We start from the raw sequence: 16567 nt of genomic DNA on the forward strand, positions 1-16567 counted from the left end.
TACTGTCTTATTTTTTTAATTTTTATTTATTTTTTAAAGTTTTTTTTTTATTTATTTAAGCAATGTCTACACCCAACATGGGGCTCGAACTCATGACCCGGAGATCAAGAGTTGTACACTCTTTGAACTGAGCCAGCCGGGCACTCCCTAAGTACTGTCTTATGATTTATTTTCCTGACTGTATTTTTGGGTTTTTGTTTTTTTTTTTTTTGCTGCAGATGAATGTTACCAGATGGAAACATTTTGCATTTTCCTTATTTTTTTTTTAAACCAGAAGCCCAATACCATTTAAAACTACTACTTAGGCCTAATGCCATTTAAAACTTTTAGTTATTATTATAAAACACCACAATTTCGCAGGTAATTTAATTGATTCCAGTTTTTTTCATACATAAATGTTTCCTTTTGAACTTCATCTGAAAAAACTCAAATGCATAGTATATATATTAATTTCATCTTGTCAAAATAACCTTTGACAAGAAAATTTTAAATATTTTCAGTAATATATATTTGCTATCTATATTTTGGCATTTATGCTTTATTACAACCTATGCCTTGGAAATTATAAGTACTTAAATGTAAATAAGAATTCTTGGTATACTGTTTCATGCAAAGGAAACCTTTAAGTTTTTCGTATAAATTAAAATGACATGAAAATTTAGACAGAGTTTTTCTCCATGGACACATTTGTTGAAATTTGTCTGTTATTCACTGGCTTATGAAACAGAAAAAAAATCACCATACGTTAATTTACAAAGCTTCTAAACATCTGAAAAGATTTTCTTTTTATTATTTTCAGAACAAGACATAGTGAAACCAGAAAAGACTGTTTCTCGTCGGAAACCAGGTATTTTGCAGGTGGTACATGTAGTATCAAATTGTCTCTCCTTGTTCCAGTTTCAGCAGGATGAAGAGCTTAATGTGGAATCTAAAGTTTTCAGGGATGATTCATGTCTTAAGTCATCCAACTTCTAGAACATCTCCAATTTCAGTCATCTTCACAATGTGTTTTGAACTGAGGATTTGACCTGTCAAGTGTAACTGGATAGCTAGTCTGTCCTTTCCCATCAGAGATTTAGCTTAGTACAAAGATCATCACTGCCAGCACTCAGGTGAATGGGCTCTATAGTTTCTTTTGTTCTGTCCTGTTTGGGGCAAGACATCCTTGGGAAACTTATAATTCTGAATGGCTCATTCAAACATGATCATCTTGGATTCCAAAAATCCCAAGAAAAGGAAATCAACATCTCTCCCTGCTTCCTTCCCTCCTTCCTTCTTCCATCTTTGCTTCATTCTCTTTGGTTTTCATCCCTGGTCGTAATTACATTTTGGAGATAGTAGAGGTAAACCAATGTGTCCTGCTCATAAAAAGACATACAGAACTTACCAAAACAAATTTATCAATTTTTTTTAAGAATAAAAACTTTTAAGTTTTCATTTATGCTAATTAAATATGAGTTTAATTTGGAGGCAGTCCCAAGTCTCAGTTATTCTGTAGAATATTGTTCTTCATTCCAGGCTGAATTATTCAGCCAAAGTTATGAATGTGGTTAGGCCAGAATCTTTAATAAGTTAAAAACATAATTTCTCTAAGCATATCTTAGGAAATATTTGCTTACACTTTCAAAATTTTTACTGTAGACAAACTGTTTAAAATGGATTTGAGTCCATTTGATTTCATTTCCCTATGCTTTAAAGTATATGAGACACCAGCAGGAATAGAAAAAGCAGACCTGGGATGTGAGGAGCCAAGAATAGCTGTCTCCGGCTTAGAGACAGAACCTTAGAAATAACTTTTAGAACTTCCCGTTACTTTCCTGACTGTCCCAAATGTCAGTCATTTTGAGCTGAAATACAGAGAGTGAGAGAATTTAGTCTCTGACAGTACAGCAAGCACACTGTCTTCCAGTCATACCTTTCTTTTATTTTAGTGGTAATATTCATATTCTAAATTCTGCTTCCCAGGGAAACTTTCTCATTGACTTATTCCCACTGCTATGTTATTGAAAGGTTTTAATTTTACATAGGATGATTGTAATAATCTCTCTACGGTGACCCAAATCTCTTTGACTACATCTATAAAAGCATAGAGGACAGAAGACATACCATAAATGTATCCCTTTTGCCCTTCCCCAGCTTTGTACCATAAAAAACTTGGGTCACTAAGCTAATCCCAGGCTCCCAGGGAGGAATCTTGCACAGGGAAAAAAAAAAATGCTTCTTCCTGTTCTAATTCAATTATTAAAAAAGGATTATTGTTTTATGAAACAACCCCTGTGTAGATAAATACAGTGAAAAACAGTGAAGGCAAGGGGTAGAGTGTGTATTGGTAGGTCAGGGGATGATTCCAATTGGAAAACTTTTATGGCAGGATAGCTGCAAAGGATGTCTGCAGTTGGACGCATTTTCTTTGTGCTCCATCCAATTTGAATAGAAGAATGACTTGCTGCTTTACTGAAAAAACAGCTAAGTTTTTCTCAGTTTTGGTGTTTTTCAAAGAGAATACAAAATATCAAAGTTGACATGTCACTATTTTATACTGATGCATTTAAATTTTCTACTTGTGTTAACATTTTTTCGTATCACAGAAAAAAAAGTTGTCAAGCAGATAAAAGCTACCACTATAGAAAAAACAGGTAAATAAGATATTTCATATTTTCCTTCTGTGTATCAGCTTTATGTTATGTGGGTACACACGCACACACACACACACACACACACACACATCTTCACTGTTGTGTGTAGAGTTTTAGTGCCATAAATTTTAAGATTGTGAATTCTTGTAAATAACTGAAAGATACAATCAATAAAATTAACAATGGAATACAGAGCGATGTAATTTAATTATTTGTGATTGATCTAAACTTACATATAACTCATGAGGTAATCCAAGTAATACATTGATTATCATATACTGCTAGGTGTTTAATCTTATTTTAAAACTGCCCTTCCTCAAATTGTAAAATCACAGGAATCCAAAACTATGAAATCTGCTGTTTGTGTATTAGATAGAATAATGTCCTTTCAGGCACCTGGGTGGCTCAGTCGTTAAGGGTCTGCCTTCTGCTCAGGTCATGATCTCAGGGTCCTGGGATCGAGTCCCACATCGGGCTCCATTGGGGGGAAGCCCGCTTCTCCCTCTCCCACTCCCGCTGCTTGTGTTCCTGCTCTCGCTCTCTCTCTCTCTGTCAAATAAATGAATAAAATCTTTAAAAAAAAATAATAATGTCCTTTCATGAGAGCTTCAGAAACAGTTATGTGGTTGTATGAACATGTACTATTAAAATAGTCCATCTCTCAGTATTTCATGTGAGAAGAAAAAAGGAGTGCACACACTCTTGCCATTCTGAAGTTCTTTCCTATAGAGATGAATGAATGTCATATCAACTGACATCCTAAATCACTGAATCCCTTCCATTGAATTCCAAGATGGAAATTCTATCCACCTGGGCAACTGGCAGTTAATAGAGTCCCATTTCTTACTAAAAAAATCATTTCAAAGGATAAAGTCTTGAAGTACTTCTTCAGTTTAACTAAGATAATCATGCTAATCAAGATTTAAATACAGTTTCTCAGAGGAAAATATAATAGAATTCAGGAAACAACTGATTATTTATAAAATTATAGACTATTAACACATGAGAAAGAAAGAAACCTTATAAGGTCATTTACACATCACCTCACATGTTCCTTGTACTCTATTAAAGCCACTGTCAAAGCTCATAATTTCAGCATTCCTCTAATTTGCACCCTAAAGTGTTATTGTGGCCCCCTGAGGATCTCATTTAGTTATATGGGTATTTGGGGATTTTCAAGAAGCTAGCCCAATGTATTTGTGTGCCAAATGTAAAGATTGTTTTAAATTTTGCATACCTTTTGTGTGTCATAACTTTTCAGCAAGCTGTGTGATTGATAATATTTGCTGAGAGTAAAATAATAGTGCTCAGAGAGAATGGAATAAGCTTAATATAAGAAGAGAACCTAAAACTAAGAAGAAATAAATACAGAAGCTAAAGAGTTATTTTTTTCAATGGTTTGCACTCATCCATATGCCATTTACTTTTCCCCATTCTCCAACAGTCAAGCCCAAACCAGCAAGTAAGAGATGAAAAGGATAAAATTTGAAAAGCATTGCTTGGCTATTTCAACTTTAACAACTTGCTTGTTTTTTTTTTTCTTTAATTGTTCATTTTAATGTTGCCTTAATCTAAATTACCTGTATAGATGATAAAATAATGTTTTGCTATAGCTTTGATTTGACATCTTTGCCTTTCACTACTAATTAATACTTTGCTATAGTTATACAGAAGAAATCTTTGGGAGTTCTATCACTATTACTAATCCTAAAAGAGCAAGTCCGTGTAGACTATAAAATACTACAAAGAAATAAGAGTGAACTGGCAAGCTCTCAAACACACATAATGAATAACAAAGGAAAATGAAACAATCATCAGTGTTATGAACCACATATTGTTTTTGGTTTAAGTAATATTTATTGTACTGTAGGTAGACTTTGGTAGTTAGAATTCCATGAGATTATAATCATATTGCCACTTGTTCCTTAAAATCATGGACTTTTCTGATGAGTATGAACTTAAAAGATCACCCATTTTACTGCTCAGGAATGATTCAGAATTATAGTGACAGAGAGTTTAAAAGCTGACTATTGGACTCAGAAAGGCATGAACATGGGCTCATTATCACACAGGTAGTAAATAAGTCCAAAATTGTGTCCAAATTGTGATGTTGGTCCTTGAATGCTGTGTATTTATGAAACACAACTTCCATGAAAGCATGTTGGTCAAATACTCCCTGGATCCTATATGAAAAATGGATTGACACAGTCCAAAGATGAATGTGGTGAGATCAGTTAGGAAACCATATAAGTGGCTTCAGGAGGTAAAGTGCAAACGTATGCAGCCTAAAAAAATATATTCACATTCTAGAACCTGTTGCATGTATTTTGAAATCATGTTTTATATTATTATTGTTACTGTAATCCATACTTTTGCAGTGCTGTTGTTATGCCAGTTTAATAAGTTGAATATCAGCTTTTCAATTTTATTTTGTATTGCATGTTTATATAATATTAACATTTATGCAAATTGAGTTCATGAAAGTCTTATTCTTACATGCTGTCAAGCTCTAATTTACAAATATCTAGTTTAGTCTTGTGACAACATAGGTCCTGCATCTTCCCATCTACTTCACTGTTGGTGCATGACGTTGGGGAAAAATAGTAGTACTTTTCGAATCTCCAAATTCAGAGGTGGGGGAAGAAAAGAACAGGTAGACATCAATAATAGCTCGGGAGGGTTAACCCTGGGGGTGTTTAGAAAGAACTAATACTTGGCAGTGATCGGCTCTATTTCCAACTGTTCTCAACTCCATTCAAAGTATCCTACCCTATAATGGCTTCATTTGAAATTCCACTTTTGATGAGAGAGAGAGCTCTCCTATTATTTTTATTTCCACTATTTTTCAGAGGGCTAAGGGGAATACCAATGACACATTTGATTCCATTTGTCCTGTCCTAGACTCAGTTGAGAATCATCTGTGAGAGTTCTAAATGGACCTGGAAAGAGAGGGCGGTCCAGGAAAATGAAAATACAAAATGTGATACTTTCTGATATAGGGCGGGTCCGGGTTAAATTTTCAACAAGAAACTAGTGTCCAGCACGAACTGCTTCTGACTGGCAGGAAAGGAGCTAGAACGGCTCAGAGGGTAAAAAGGGGAGCTTGTAAAATGCCAAAGGCAGATGTCATCTGCTTTAAAGTAGCCCCAAGGAATGACTCTACCTTCAGCAGGGAAAGAAAAATCCTCTTTTTATTCTCCTCTTTCTTTCATCTTCTATCCTCTTCTCCCTATACCCCAGGGTCTCAAGAGGGCTGGTAGCATCATACTGTCTTACAGGTTGCCCCGAGAATTAACCTGACCTTGTTTACAATGTGTTTCGATGGCCATGTGCTTTCTGTGTTCCAACATGCAAATAACTTTGAGGGCATGCTTCCCACATAAACTGCGGATCACCTGCAAACACATAAATAAGAAATGCTTTCTATGCAAACAATCCACAGATTGCCAATTAATTTTAATTTCTCTTTCTAGAAAAAGCTGAACACCAAGAAAAGAACTCTCCATCTATAAAAACAGGTGCTTTTACATTGTCTTAATTCACTATTTTTATTAAATTAAAAATTAAAACAAAGCATATAAGTGTCTTTCATCTTATTTCCTAGTACTGTTCAGGCTGGTGGTTTTCTAGTAAGATCTAGTTTATCTGACATAAGGGTCGTGTTATTGTTGACAATCATACATTTTGCTAACTATTATAACCAATATGTATAGGATTGTCAAACATGCTATTATAACAGTATTTTTTGTTTCAAGTTTTTATGTAAATTCTAGTTAGTTAACATATAGTGTAATATTACATATTACACTATATTCTACTCCTGAAACAAAAAGGAGTAGAATTCAGTGATTCATCACTGAAATACAACACCCAGTGCTCATCACAAGGGCCTTCCTTAATACCCGTCACCCATTTAGCCCATCCCCCACCCACCTCTCTGCCAGCAACCCTCAGTTTGTTCTCTATAGTTAAGAGTCTCTTATGGTTATAATACAGCAGTATTAACAAAATAGTATTGCTTTCGTAATTAACAAGCCCCTTTCACTGGTGTCAATATTAATGTCATTTGTCATATTGATTAAGTTGATTCACTGTGTATAGTATTGTAAAAATTCTTGCCAAATTACACAAATTACATTTTACTGAAAACTATGAATTTCAACTTGATATCTTTTCTTAACTATAAAATATAAAAATGTTAGCTTAATTCTTTAAAAAATACTGTTTGATTTTAAAAAAAATATGATAGCTGGCCTGGTTCAAACACTGAGGCATACACTATAGGAGGCTGTGAAAATATTCCTCCTTCTCCTCTCTTTTTTCCTGTTCTACCAGTTCCCATTCCCAAAATATCCAGTAGGTAATTACTGTTATTCCTTATTGTCTCATTTTAGCCATATATATATATATATATATATATATATATATATACATAGCATATATACATATATACACACATATACATACATATATACAAATAAATACATATATATCCCCACTTCCATTTATTTACACAAATCATGACATACTATAAATTACACTTCCCCTAGATTTTTCTATTTAAGAATGTATTATGAACATTGTTTAATCTCAGCACATGAAGAATTTCCACATTAATAGTATTCTATTGTATTGTTGTACAGATTACTTAACTAATCTCTGACTGGTGTGTTTAAGTTGTCTAAAGGCTTTCTGTAATGATATTCAAAAATAAATATATCTACCAATCTAGTTTTGTGAATTTATCTTTGGAGTAAAATTTCTTGCAGTAAAATTTTTTAGTGAAGTGATATATCCAATGGAATTTTTATAAATATTTCTAATTGTTCCCTGATATAAGTTGTATTAGTTTATATTGCCACTGTTAATGATTTTGAATTAGTTGACCCAGTTTTGAATGATTTGAATTTTTCACAATCATGACCATATGTTGTCATTTTTTAATGAATGAATGGGTCTTTAGGTATATGACTACATAATTAATGTTTTTGTTAATAATTTCAAAAAACAAAGAATATCAGAGAAAGAGATCATGTACTTAGATGGTATAGTTTTGTGCTTTTCACCTATCACTTATTTATTCTTCCTGAGATTTTATTTATTAAAAAAAAAATTTTTAAGATTTATTTACTTGAGAGAGAGAGCGAGAGTATGCAAGCAGGGGGACGGGCAGAGGAAGAGGAGAGAAACAGATTCCCCACTGAGTGCAGCACCAGATCTCAGGAACCTAAGATCATTACCTGAGCCAAGACCAAGAGTCTGACGCCTAACCAACTGGGCTACCCACGTGCCCCCATTCTTCCTGAGATTTTATAAAATCAGTTTCTTCTTTTAAAATACTGGATTGGGAGACTTAAATAGTTAATATTAATATTAATGTTGATATTAATATTAACATGGATCCTGAAAGGATGATGGCAGAATATGCATTTTATGCTATTCAGAAGCAGTAAGGCATTCAAATTATTGTGAGCGTTCATATTGCATCAAACCAAAGATAAGGTTTCAGGCGCCTAGGTTGCTCAGTCGTTAAGTGTCTGCCTTGGGCTCAGGTCATGATCCCAGGGTCCTGGGATGGAGCCCCACATTGGGCTCCCTCCTCAGCGGGAAGTCTGCTTCTCCCTCTCCCTCTCCCCCTGCTGTGTTCCAGCTCTCCCTGTCTCTCTGTCAAATAAATAAATAAAATCTTTAAAAGAAATAAGGTTTCATAGGGATAAAGAGACTAGGACGATTCTATATTCAAAAGCTTTATAATTTTTTCTATGGGGAATTCATTAAGAATATAACTTTAAAATTATTCAAAATGCATTTTCTATTGTTCATTTTAATATGGTTAGCCTATTCTTTTTTTTTAATTTTTTATTGTTATGTTAATCACCGTACATTACATCATTAGTTCTTGATGTAGTGTTCCATGATTCATTGTTTGTGCATAACACCCAGTGCTCCACGCAGAATGTGCCCTCTTTAATACCCATCACCAGGCTAACCCATCCCCCCACCCTCCTCCCCTCTAGAACCCTCAGTTTGTTTTTCAGAGTCCATCGTCTCTCATGGTTCGTCTCCCCCTCCGACTTACTCCCCTTCATTCTTCCCCTCCTGCTATCTTCTTCTTTTTCTTTTTTCTTAACATATGTTGCCTTATTTGTTTCAGAAGTACAGATCTGTGATTCAACAGTCTTGCATAATTCACAGCGCTCACCATAGCACATACCCTACCCAATGTCTATCACCCAGCCACCCCATCCCTCCCACCCCCTATCACTCCAGCAACCCTCAGTTTGTTTCCTGAGATTAAGAATTCCTCATATCAGTGAGGTCATATGATACATGTCTTTCTCTGATTGACTTATTTCACTCAGCATAACACCCTCCAGTTCCATCCACGTTGTTGCAAATGGCAAGACCCCATTCCTTTTGATGGCTGCATAATATTCCATTGTGTATATATACCACATCTTCTTTATCCATTCATCTGTCGATGGACATCTTGGCTCTTTGGTTAGCCTATTCTTATTTTAACTTGAACACACAGAAATAGGAATATAAAGGGCTGATATTTTACCTATAGGTGGAAGATGATCGCTGGTTTTCTTTTCTTCTTTACTTTTTAGACAAACCTAAACCAACTTCAAGTAAGTGTACCACTTCAAAATTTTAAGAATTTATTTAATTACTTCAATTTTATAATCTCTTTGCATTGTATGTGCAGCCAAAAAAAGACAGTATGTTTATTAATGCAATAGCCAGTATGCCATCACCTATGTAAACGATTCTGATTGACAGAGAATATTGTGTGTATTTTATTCATTAATCCTTGAACATGTCTTTATTGAACACCTATTAGATATATTACACTGTACCAGGATATATGAGGGAATGACAAAAATGTTTCCTGTTTTCATGCCTGTGTAATTAATACATTTACCAATATAACTAGTGCCTGGGTGGAAAAAAGTGGTTTATCTCTCTTTTATGTACTTCCATTTGTTTGTTAGGATGTATTGAGTGAACACAGTATGGAGATTCCTCTAGTAGTCACTGCCGGGTTAAGAAAAATTTAGAACACATAATCCTGTCTCCAATTATTGAATCTTAACACATTAGACTTTTATTATCTTACTTTTTCAAAGCATGAAGGTAAGTTGTTTTTAGTATTTCAGAATCTGTTTTATTTTGACATTCCAAGCAAAAATACACATGCAACAGTTTTGGAAATTTATGGTTTTATGTAATTTTGTAAAAATGAAATTATTATTTAATACTGTTAAATTATGACCCAGACTTTAACCTGGGGTAAAAATACATGCATTTCAATCAAAAGTGTATCTAGAAGTTGTATCTAAAATTCTTAAATGCCAAGGAATAACCTAGTTCCTTAAGAGTATCATGACATTCTTTACAAATACAGCCAGTTTTCTTCTAATTGAATTTGATGTTAAAATATTAAATGTTGCCTTCGGGTTGGAAAAAATCGCTAGTACATTTAGTTTTTATTATTGCTATGGATATGAAGAGTATTGCAAAAATTAACGGTTGAAAGTCAAAACTACAATGCTAATATGAAGTATCACCATAATCACTTACAAATACTGTTTTGTTTGTGGAATGTTATTCATTTTTCATCTTCATTATCATGAAATATTTTAATCAATTTTTCTTGAATTTTGAGTATAGCTTCCAGAGAAGCTATAGAAGACTGATAGTTAAATGGATCAGGTTTATAGAAATGTTCTCACTTGAACTGAACTGTGAGGAAAAATAAATTTTTTAAAAACCTGCCATGTTATATTTTAAAATATTATTGGTGTATGCATTAAGTAAAAGAACAAAAAGAGAGGCTGGTTTTATATTATCATAGACTAAAGATAAGTAGCATTTTATATCTTGTCTCACTGCTCTGACAGTAGTCACTGTGAGTTGAATTTATTTCTGTGATATTTTTCAACCTCATCCCACAACCCCACCCATTGCATTTAGTATAACATCTTATACATGAAGTTGCTTTATAAATATTCAGTGAATGAATGCATGCATGCATATATGAAGATCAAGTTAAAAGTTTGTGAAGCAGAGATTTATAATTTGTAATTTTATAATTAAGAAAACCAACCAAAGGACTTCAAATTGATTAATTCTACCATACAGGCATAGCATGTTTTAGATTGGTTTATAGAGTAGTTCTAATTTCAAAATAGATTTCTAGTTACAGTTTTCAGAGATACTGGTTATTAGTGCATTTCTTTGCCATTTTGAGCATATGTGTTTATTGTCATTACTTAGTGGAATTAAAAGGAAATACCTGTAGATAAAGCTCAGTTGTCTGCTACTGAAATACAAAACTATTCCTTCCTTTTCTTTTTCTACTATATTCTTTTTCTTTTTTTCCTAAAGAGGAAACATCAGAAGTCACAGAATCAGGTAAATATTTACTTTCCCAAAGGAGGTAACACAGATCTGTGGAAACATCTATATGTAAATTTGAGTCTCTATCTAGTTGTGTAACATTTGGGAAAATCCCTTAACCAGCTCAGATTCCTGGTTTCCTCATTTGTAGGACAGACAAAATGACTTCCCAAAAGGCTCATGATGAATATTAAATAAGATAACGTATGCCACATTCCCACTACATACGTGGTTGTCACTCATTACATATTGGTTTTCTTCTCACTCTTGTCTGATAACTGTAGTTGAAGAAAATCATCAATCAACTGAAACTGTTTTGAAAAGCATGTGTCAACTTTTTGCTTAGAGATATTTTGCAACTCTATTATTTTTATTCCATAGTTTTCTTATTGAGCATCCATAGCACCAGTTCAATTCTCATTTCCTAAAGAAACAATTGAAAATTTGGATGTTTCTCCTATTGTTACTAGTTTATACTTCATAAATTCACGGCCTGCTCTAGCTTTCCTTCAAAGCACATAAAAACAAAGACAAAGAGAAAAAGGGATAGGGCTCCGCCATCCAGGTGACTGAGTATAAGCCAAATAACCAAGCATAACAAAAATATATATGTTCTCACACACAGGAGGTATACTCTTCCTCCACATCTTGAAAATGTGGAGCATTGACCCTCTCCAGTTATGGGATTAAGTCCCATCTCCAACTGTTTACTTCAAGATTGAGTAAGAAAGTCATGTTTTTTTAAACTGATGATTTCTTGTTGCTATATTTCCCCTGCAGGGAAGAAGAAAATTGAAAAATCTGAAAAAGAAAGTAAAGGTAAAGATGACATTTAAAGACATGTACACCAAATTAACAGTAAAGACACAGAAATAAAAAATACATAATTATACAAATTATATCATTTAAAAGCAATGTGGACAGAGATTTTAAAGCATCAGAATTGCAGTTCACTGTAGGATTTTCCATGCAAGACTGTATTACTTATTGTTAAATATCTAAAGAGAATGGAAATGTAGGTTCTTCTATTTCCAAATTAACAGCATAGAATTCTTTTCATATAATGCCTGAATTGTGAACATTGACTACACAAAATTTAATTCCAAACCTTAGGAAGACCTATGAATAAATGATATGTGACTCAAAATTACCTTTTTTTTCTCTACAGAAAAAGCAGAAATGAAACATCTTAAAGAAGAAAAAGGTAATGTTTTAAAAGATGGAAAAGCATAATGCAAAGCACTGAGGCCAAAATTGTTGAGTCGAGGCTTATTTATATCACTTTAAAATAAAACTTTAATTTGTGTACATGATGAGCGCTAGTGTGATTAAAAGAAGAAATGTAGAAACTAGCCAGTGGATATGTGGTAATATCCTTGTCGAAGAAAGAGTGGAGGGCAGGCCAGTCCCAGCCAGTGTACATCCATGTGTGGTCGTGCCATTGGTGAGCAACAAGTTCAGAAGCTGCATCATAAAGTGGCTTGTTTTCTTAACACTGGGTGTATTTATTTGGCAAACTACAAAATATAATATGATAATCACTGATTTTCAATGTAGTTATTTGAAAAACTTACAAAGGCCTTACTTATCAAAAAATATTCTATTGGATCAAAAGGAAGACATTCTTAGACATATCATAAAGACTGTTAATAATAGGACAGTTTTGTTTGTTTGTTTGTTTTGGTCTTTTTGGTTTATCCCTGAATTCAGTTACTTGCAATGACCCATTGTACATGGATTCTCATTAATTTAAATATTGTAATCTCTGCAATCATGTTAATCTCGGTGCAAACAAAACAATCTCTACTGGTTACATTTATTTTTGTTAAGTGTTAGAAGAACAGAAAAACTTTTTAAATCACCCTGAGAAAATATGTACAATATTTAAATTATTCCCATGTTCCCAAAGTTAGTTGAAGTGAGCCAAAATTTTTATGAAATTCCCTTTAAAAATTCATAGTTTAATTTACATTTTCCTTATCAACAGTCTCAACAAGAAAAGAAAGTCTTCAATCACACAACGAGACGAAAGGTAACCTTGAATCAACTTTGTAAATATTCCAGATGCTAAGTTGGTATGGAGGTGCCTAAATTATGTTTGCACTTAATATTAACACTAAATTATTTTAAAGCAAGGAAGTCTACCGTTTATACACTTCTGCTAGTAGCAGAGGAAGTGGACAAGTAGGAAATCTAGCGGAGGTTTACATTTCAGTGGAAAAGTAACAAATGTGCAGAAATTAGAACATTAACAACATAAACATTCAATAAAATATTCCAGCACATACAAGAAGATAAATTTCTCTATTACAAAAGACTCTCATAATATGCATAAGGTCAAAAATTATATAGTTGTAAAAACAGATAGAGCTGAGAATTATTTTATGTATTACATAAATATAACCAATGTCATAAATATATTTTTATTATCTAAAGTTGGCCCTTTAAATTAATTCCATCTAGACAAAAAGTGGTTGGTAGAGGGGAAAAGGCTAGCATGTGCACGGCAGGAAGATGCCCTTTATCTAAAATGAGAATGACCTATTTTGGTGGTATTGAATATCAAAAAACTATAAATGGATGTTATAACTGAATTATGTAGTCTGGGTGATATAATTTTAAACAAATCTAATTAATTCAAAATGTAATGGAATTTAAATGTTTCAAATTTTAAGATGCTAAATAAACATGCAGTATTTGAACAATTGTTTTCATTCATAGTAAATGTATAGAACTCTAGTGTGTGGGGAGGGGGAATGAGTCTTGTTTTTTCACTTGTTCCTTCTTTCTGTTTACTGTATTATGGATACCTGAAAGGGCAGGACATATGTAGACACATAATTTAGACATATAGTCATTAGTAATTTAGACATATAGTTACCAGTAATATTAAAGGCTAAAATTTAGAATAAGGACAAGCCAAATTTGTAGAAGCATATAGGGGCATAAATTTTATATTTTTATTTTCTTAACTTTTAAAATATTGCTTAGCATCTTTTAAGATAATTAGCCAGAAGAATGAGAAGATACCACTTACTTAAAAAATTCATTGGTACAGCCTTTCCTATTATTAGTTCATTTAATCCTCAGCACAGGCCCAATTATCATGCCCAATTTAAAGTATGACGCCAAAGACTTAACAGTTGAACTCATTCAATCACATTTCATTACCCCATCACACTGTGGCACACATAGGAGAAGCTTTCTACTAATCAGAGCAGCCCAAAGGTAAAATGGAAATGTACCCAACTTTGTTCCCAAGGGAGCGGTCTGTTTGAACTGTAACTACAGGGCTGTACAAGGGATTTGGATATTGGATGGACAGTATCTTCTTACCAATCCAGAGTCCATTATTTCTTCCTATTATGAATACACAGGACAAATTATTATATGTGAAAGCACAGAACTAACCCTGAGCTAGTTGAGAATACAGGCACATTCTTATTCATTCCTTCATTCAACAGATGGTTCATTGTATTTCAATAAATGTTTATTGTATTCCTATTTAAGTCCCTGTCTTTTAGCCAGTGATAGTATTTTTAAAGGAAAAATAACATGTTATTTTGTAATTTTATACATGAGACATGTGACTGTATTATCATTAAAACCATAAATATCTCAAATGAAAAAAAAATTTATTCCCATTAACTAATTTTTGTAAATTTATAATTCTTGGGTTTATATTAGAAACTCTATAAGTCTCAAAGTAAATCATGTAATGCAGATTCATTTAAAAATTTATATTTTCAAGCCCAGTCCTTTAAATTAGACTAATGTTGGGATGGTAGCTACACTTATGGTGAACACTGCATAATGTATAAACTTGTCAAATCACTAAATTATACACTTGAAACTTATGTAACATTATGTGTCAACTATACTAAAAAAAAAGTTAGCCTAATGTTAGTAGAAAGTGGATGTTACAAATCTTTTTTTATTTTTCAAGAAGTTAGAATGTCCGTTAGAGTATTTGGGATAATCATTTCACCTTATATTTTTGTCCTACATATATATAATTTAACGTAAAAAAAATGCTACTTTGAAGAATTATGGTTTCTCACTGAAACTAATGGACAAATAGTTATGAAAAAATTAAACTGATTTTGCATGTTGCATTTTAAGGTTTAGTTATTTGTCCTTTTTATCTTTGAAAGGAAAATAATTCTCAATAATACATTTTATGGAATTTGGAAACTTTAAACAAATATTTAGATTAATTACATCATACAAAGTAATTTTACTCAAGTTGGCTATAATTAGAGTTGAACCAAGACACTTAATTTAACAAAGATCCTGCTGATTTTAGTAAGAGTGTTTAAAAAGTATAAATATGTTGTGACATCTACAATAATTAATAACTCTTCTGATATTTCACATAAAAGCTATTAATATATTCAAAGATCCATGTTCTCAGGCAATAGTTATATTCTTTCATTAACTTTTAAATAATAAGGAAGTCTAAAGGTATTAATTACCTTCATGTGGCCCATCAAAATATAATGTCTTTGCATTTTATCCGAGTTAAACAAAACTTGTTTTCTTTTTTTTAGCAGAAAAGCCTGCAAGAGTATCAAGTAAGTACTGCTTGTATTGATGATAAATTCTCTTTGGCACGCAGTATAAATTTCCAGCTGAAATTCATAAAATATTTACATTTTTAATGTGTTCAGAGATTGAGTCATTTCATACTAAACCTTCTGACAGGAATTTAACTTTTAAACTTAGTTATGTCGAAACTTAAAAAATCTATGTTATTTGAAATGATGCCTTGTAACAGAAATACTTTATCATGTTCTCAAGCCTGAAGATTAAAGTGACTTGCATTCAAATACATGAATTTTTTCAGTGATTGAAGTAGAATGAAATAAAATAATCCTGTTTCTGCCTTAAACCTTCAATCACTAAAGATTTGCTGTAGAGCACATATAGTTGAGCAATGATGTTTTATTTGCTGATGTTTTCCAATGTTCATTAACTTAAATATAATTGTATATCTGAGAAGAATGACATAGTAGGGAATCTAAGCTCATATGTTGGAAACAGACAAAACCCTCAGAAAACAATCTCTAAAATATCAATATCTAGGTACGGATAGGCATTCTAAATATACAGGGTAAACTTTAAATTTTCCTATAAGCTCCTGAAATTATGGGAAATAGAAATCTTCCCTCCATGTTTCCTGATTTAAAAAAAATCATTTTAAGTCAGTGCTTTCTTGTGTAAAATCATGTGAACAACACATGTAATTTTAAATTTTCTAGTAGATACATTAAAAGGATTAAAAATGTTAAAATTATTTTAATGTTTATTTAACTCTCTATAGAAATATTTTTACTATGTATCAATACAGAAATATATTGATAGTTTACACCATTTTTTTGAAGTTGTGCGTGTGTTTTACACTTATAGCACATTTCAATTGGTACTAGTCACCTTTCAGTAGCCCGAAGCCCCATGTGGTGAGTGGCTACTGCATTGGACAGAACAGATCTCAGTATTTATTGAGTGCTCCTACTGTGCCCACC

General features: G+C 32.7%; 1 protein-coding gene across 1 annotated transcript in view; it reads left to right on the forward strand.

Moving 5' to 3' along the window:
* Positions 1 to 16567, forward strand: part of TRDN (triadin) — a 360457-nt gene that overhangs the window by 319995 nt on the left and 23895 nt on the right. Inside the window, exons 28-38 of the mRNA XM_027601775.1 lie at positions 411 to 437; positions 800 to 847; positions 2589 to 2636; positions 4081 to 4098; positions 6110 to 6154; positions 9251 to 9271; positions 11031 to 11057; positions 11823 to 11861; positions 12211 to 12246; positions 13030 to 13074; positions 15593 to 15616. Of these exons, the coding sequence (XP_027457576.1) occupies positions 411 to 437; positions 800 to 847; positions 2589 to 2636; positions 4081 to 4098; positions 6110 to 6154; positions 9251 to 9271; positions 11031 to 11057; positions 11823 to 11861; positions 12211 to 12246; positions 13030 to 13074; positions 15593 to 15616 (378 nt within the window). The remainder of the gene's footprint in view (positions 1 to 410; positions 438 to 799; positions 848 to 2588; positions 2637 to 4080; positions 4099 to 6109; positions 6155 to 9250; positions 9272 to 11030; positions 11058 to 11822; positions 11862 to 12210; positions 12247 to 13029; positions 13075 to 15592; positions 15617 to 16567) is intronic.

Source organism: Zalophus californianus, chromosome 7, assembly GCF_009762305.2.
Source record: "Zalophus californianus isolate mZalCal1 chromosome 7, mZalCal1.pri.v2, whole genome shotgun sequence".
In the NCBI taxonomy this organism is placed as follows: domain Eukaryota; kingdom Metazoa; phylum Chordata; class Mammalia; order Carnivora; family Otariidae; genus Zalophus; species Zalophus californianus.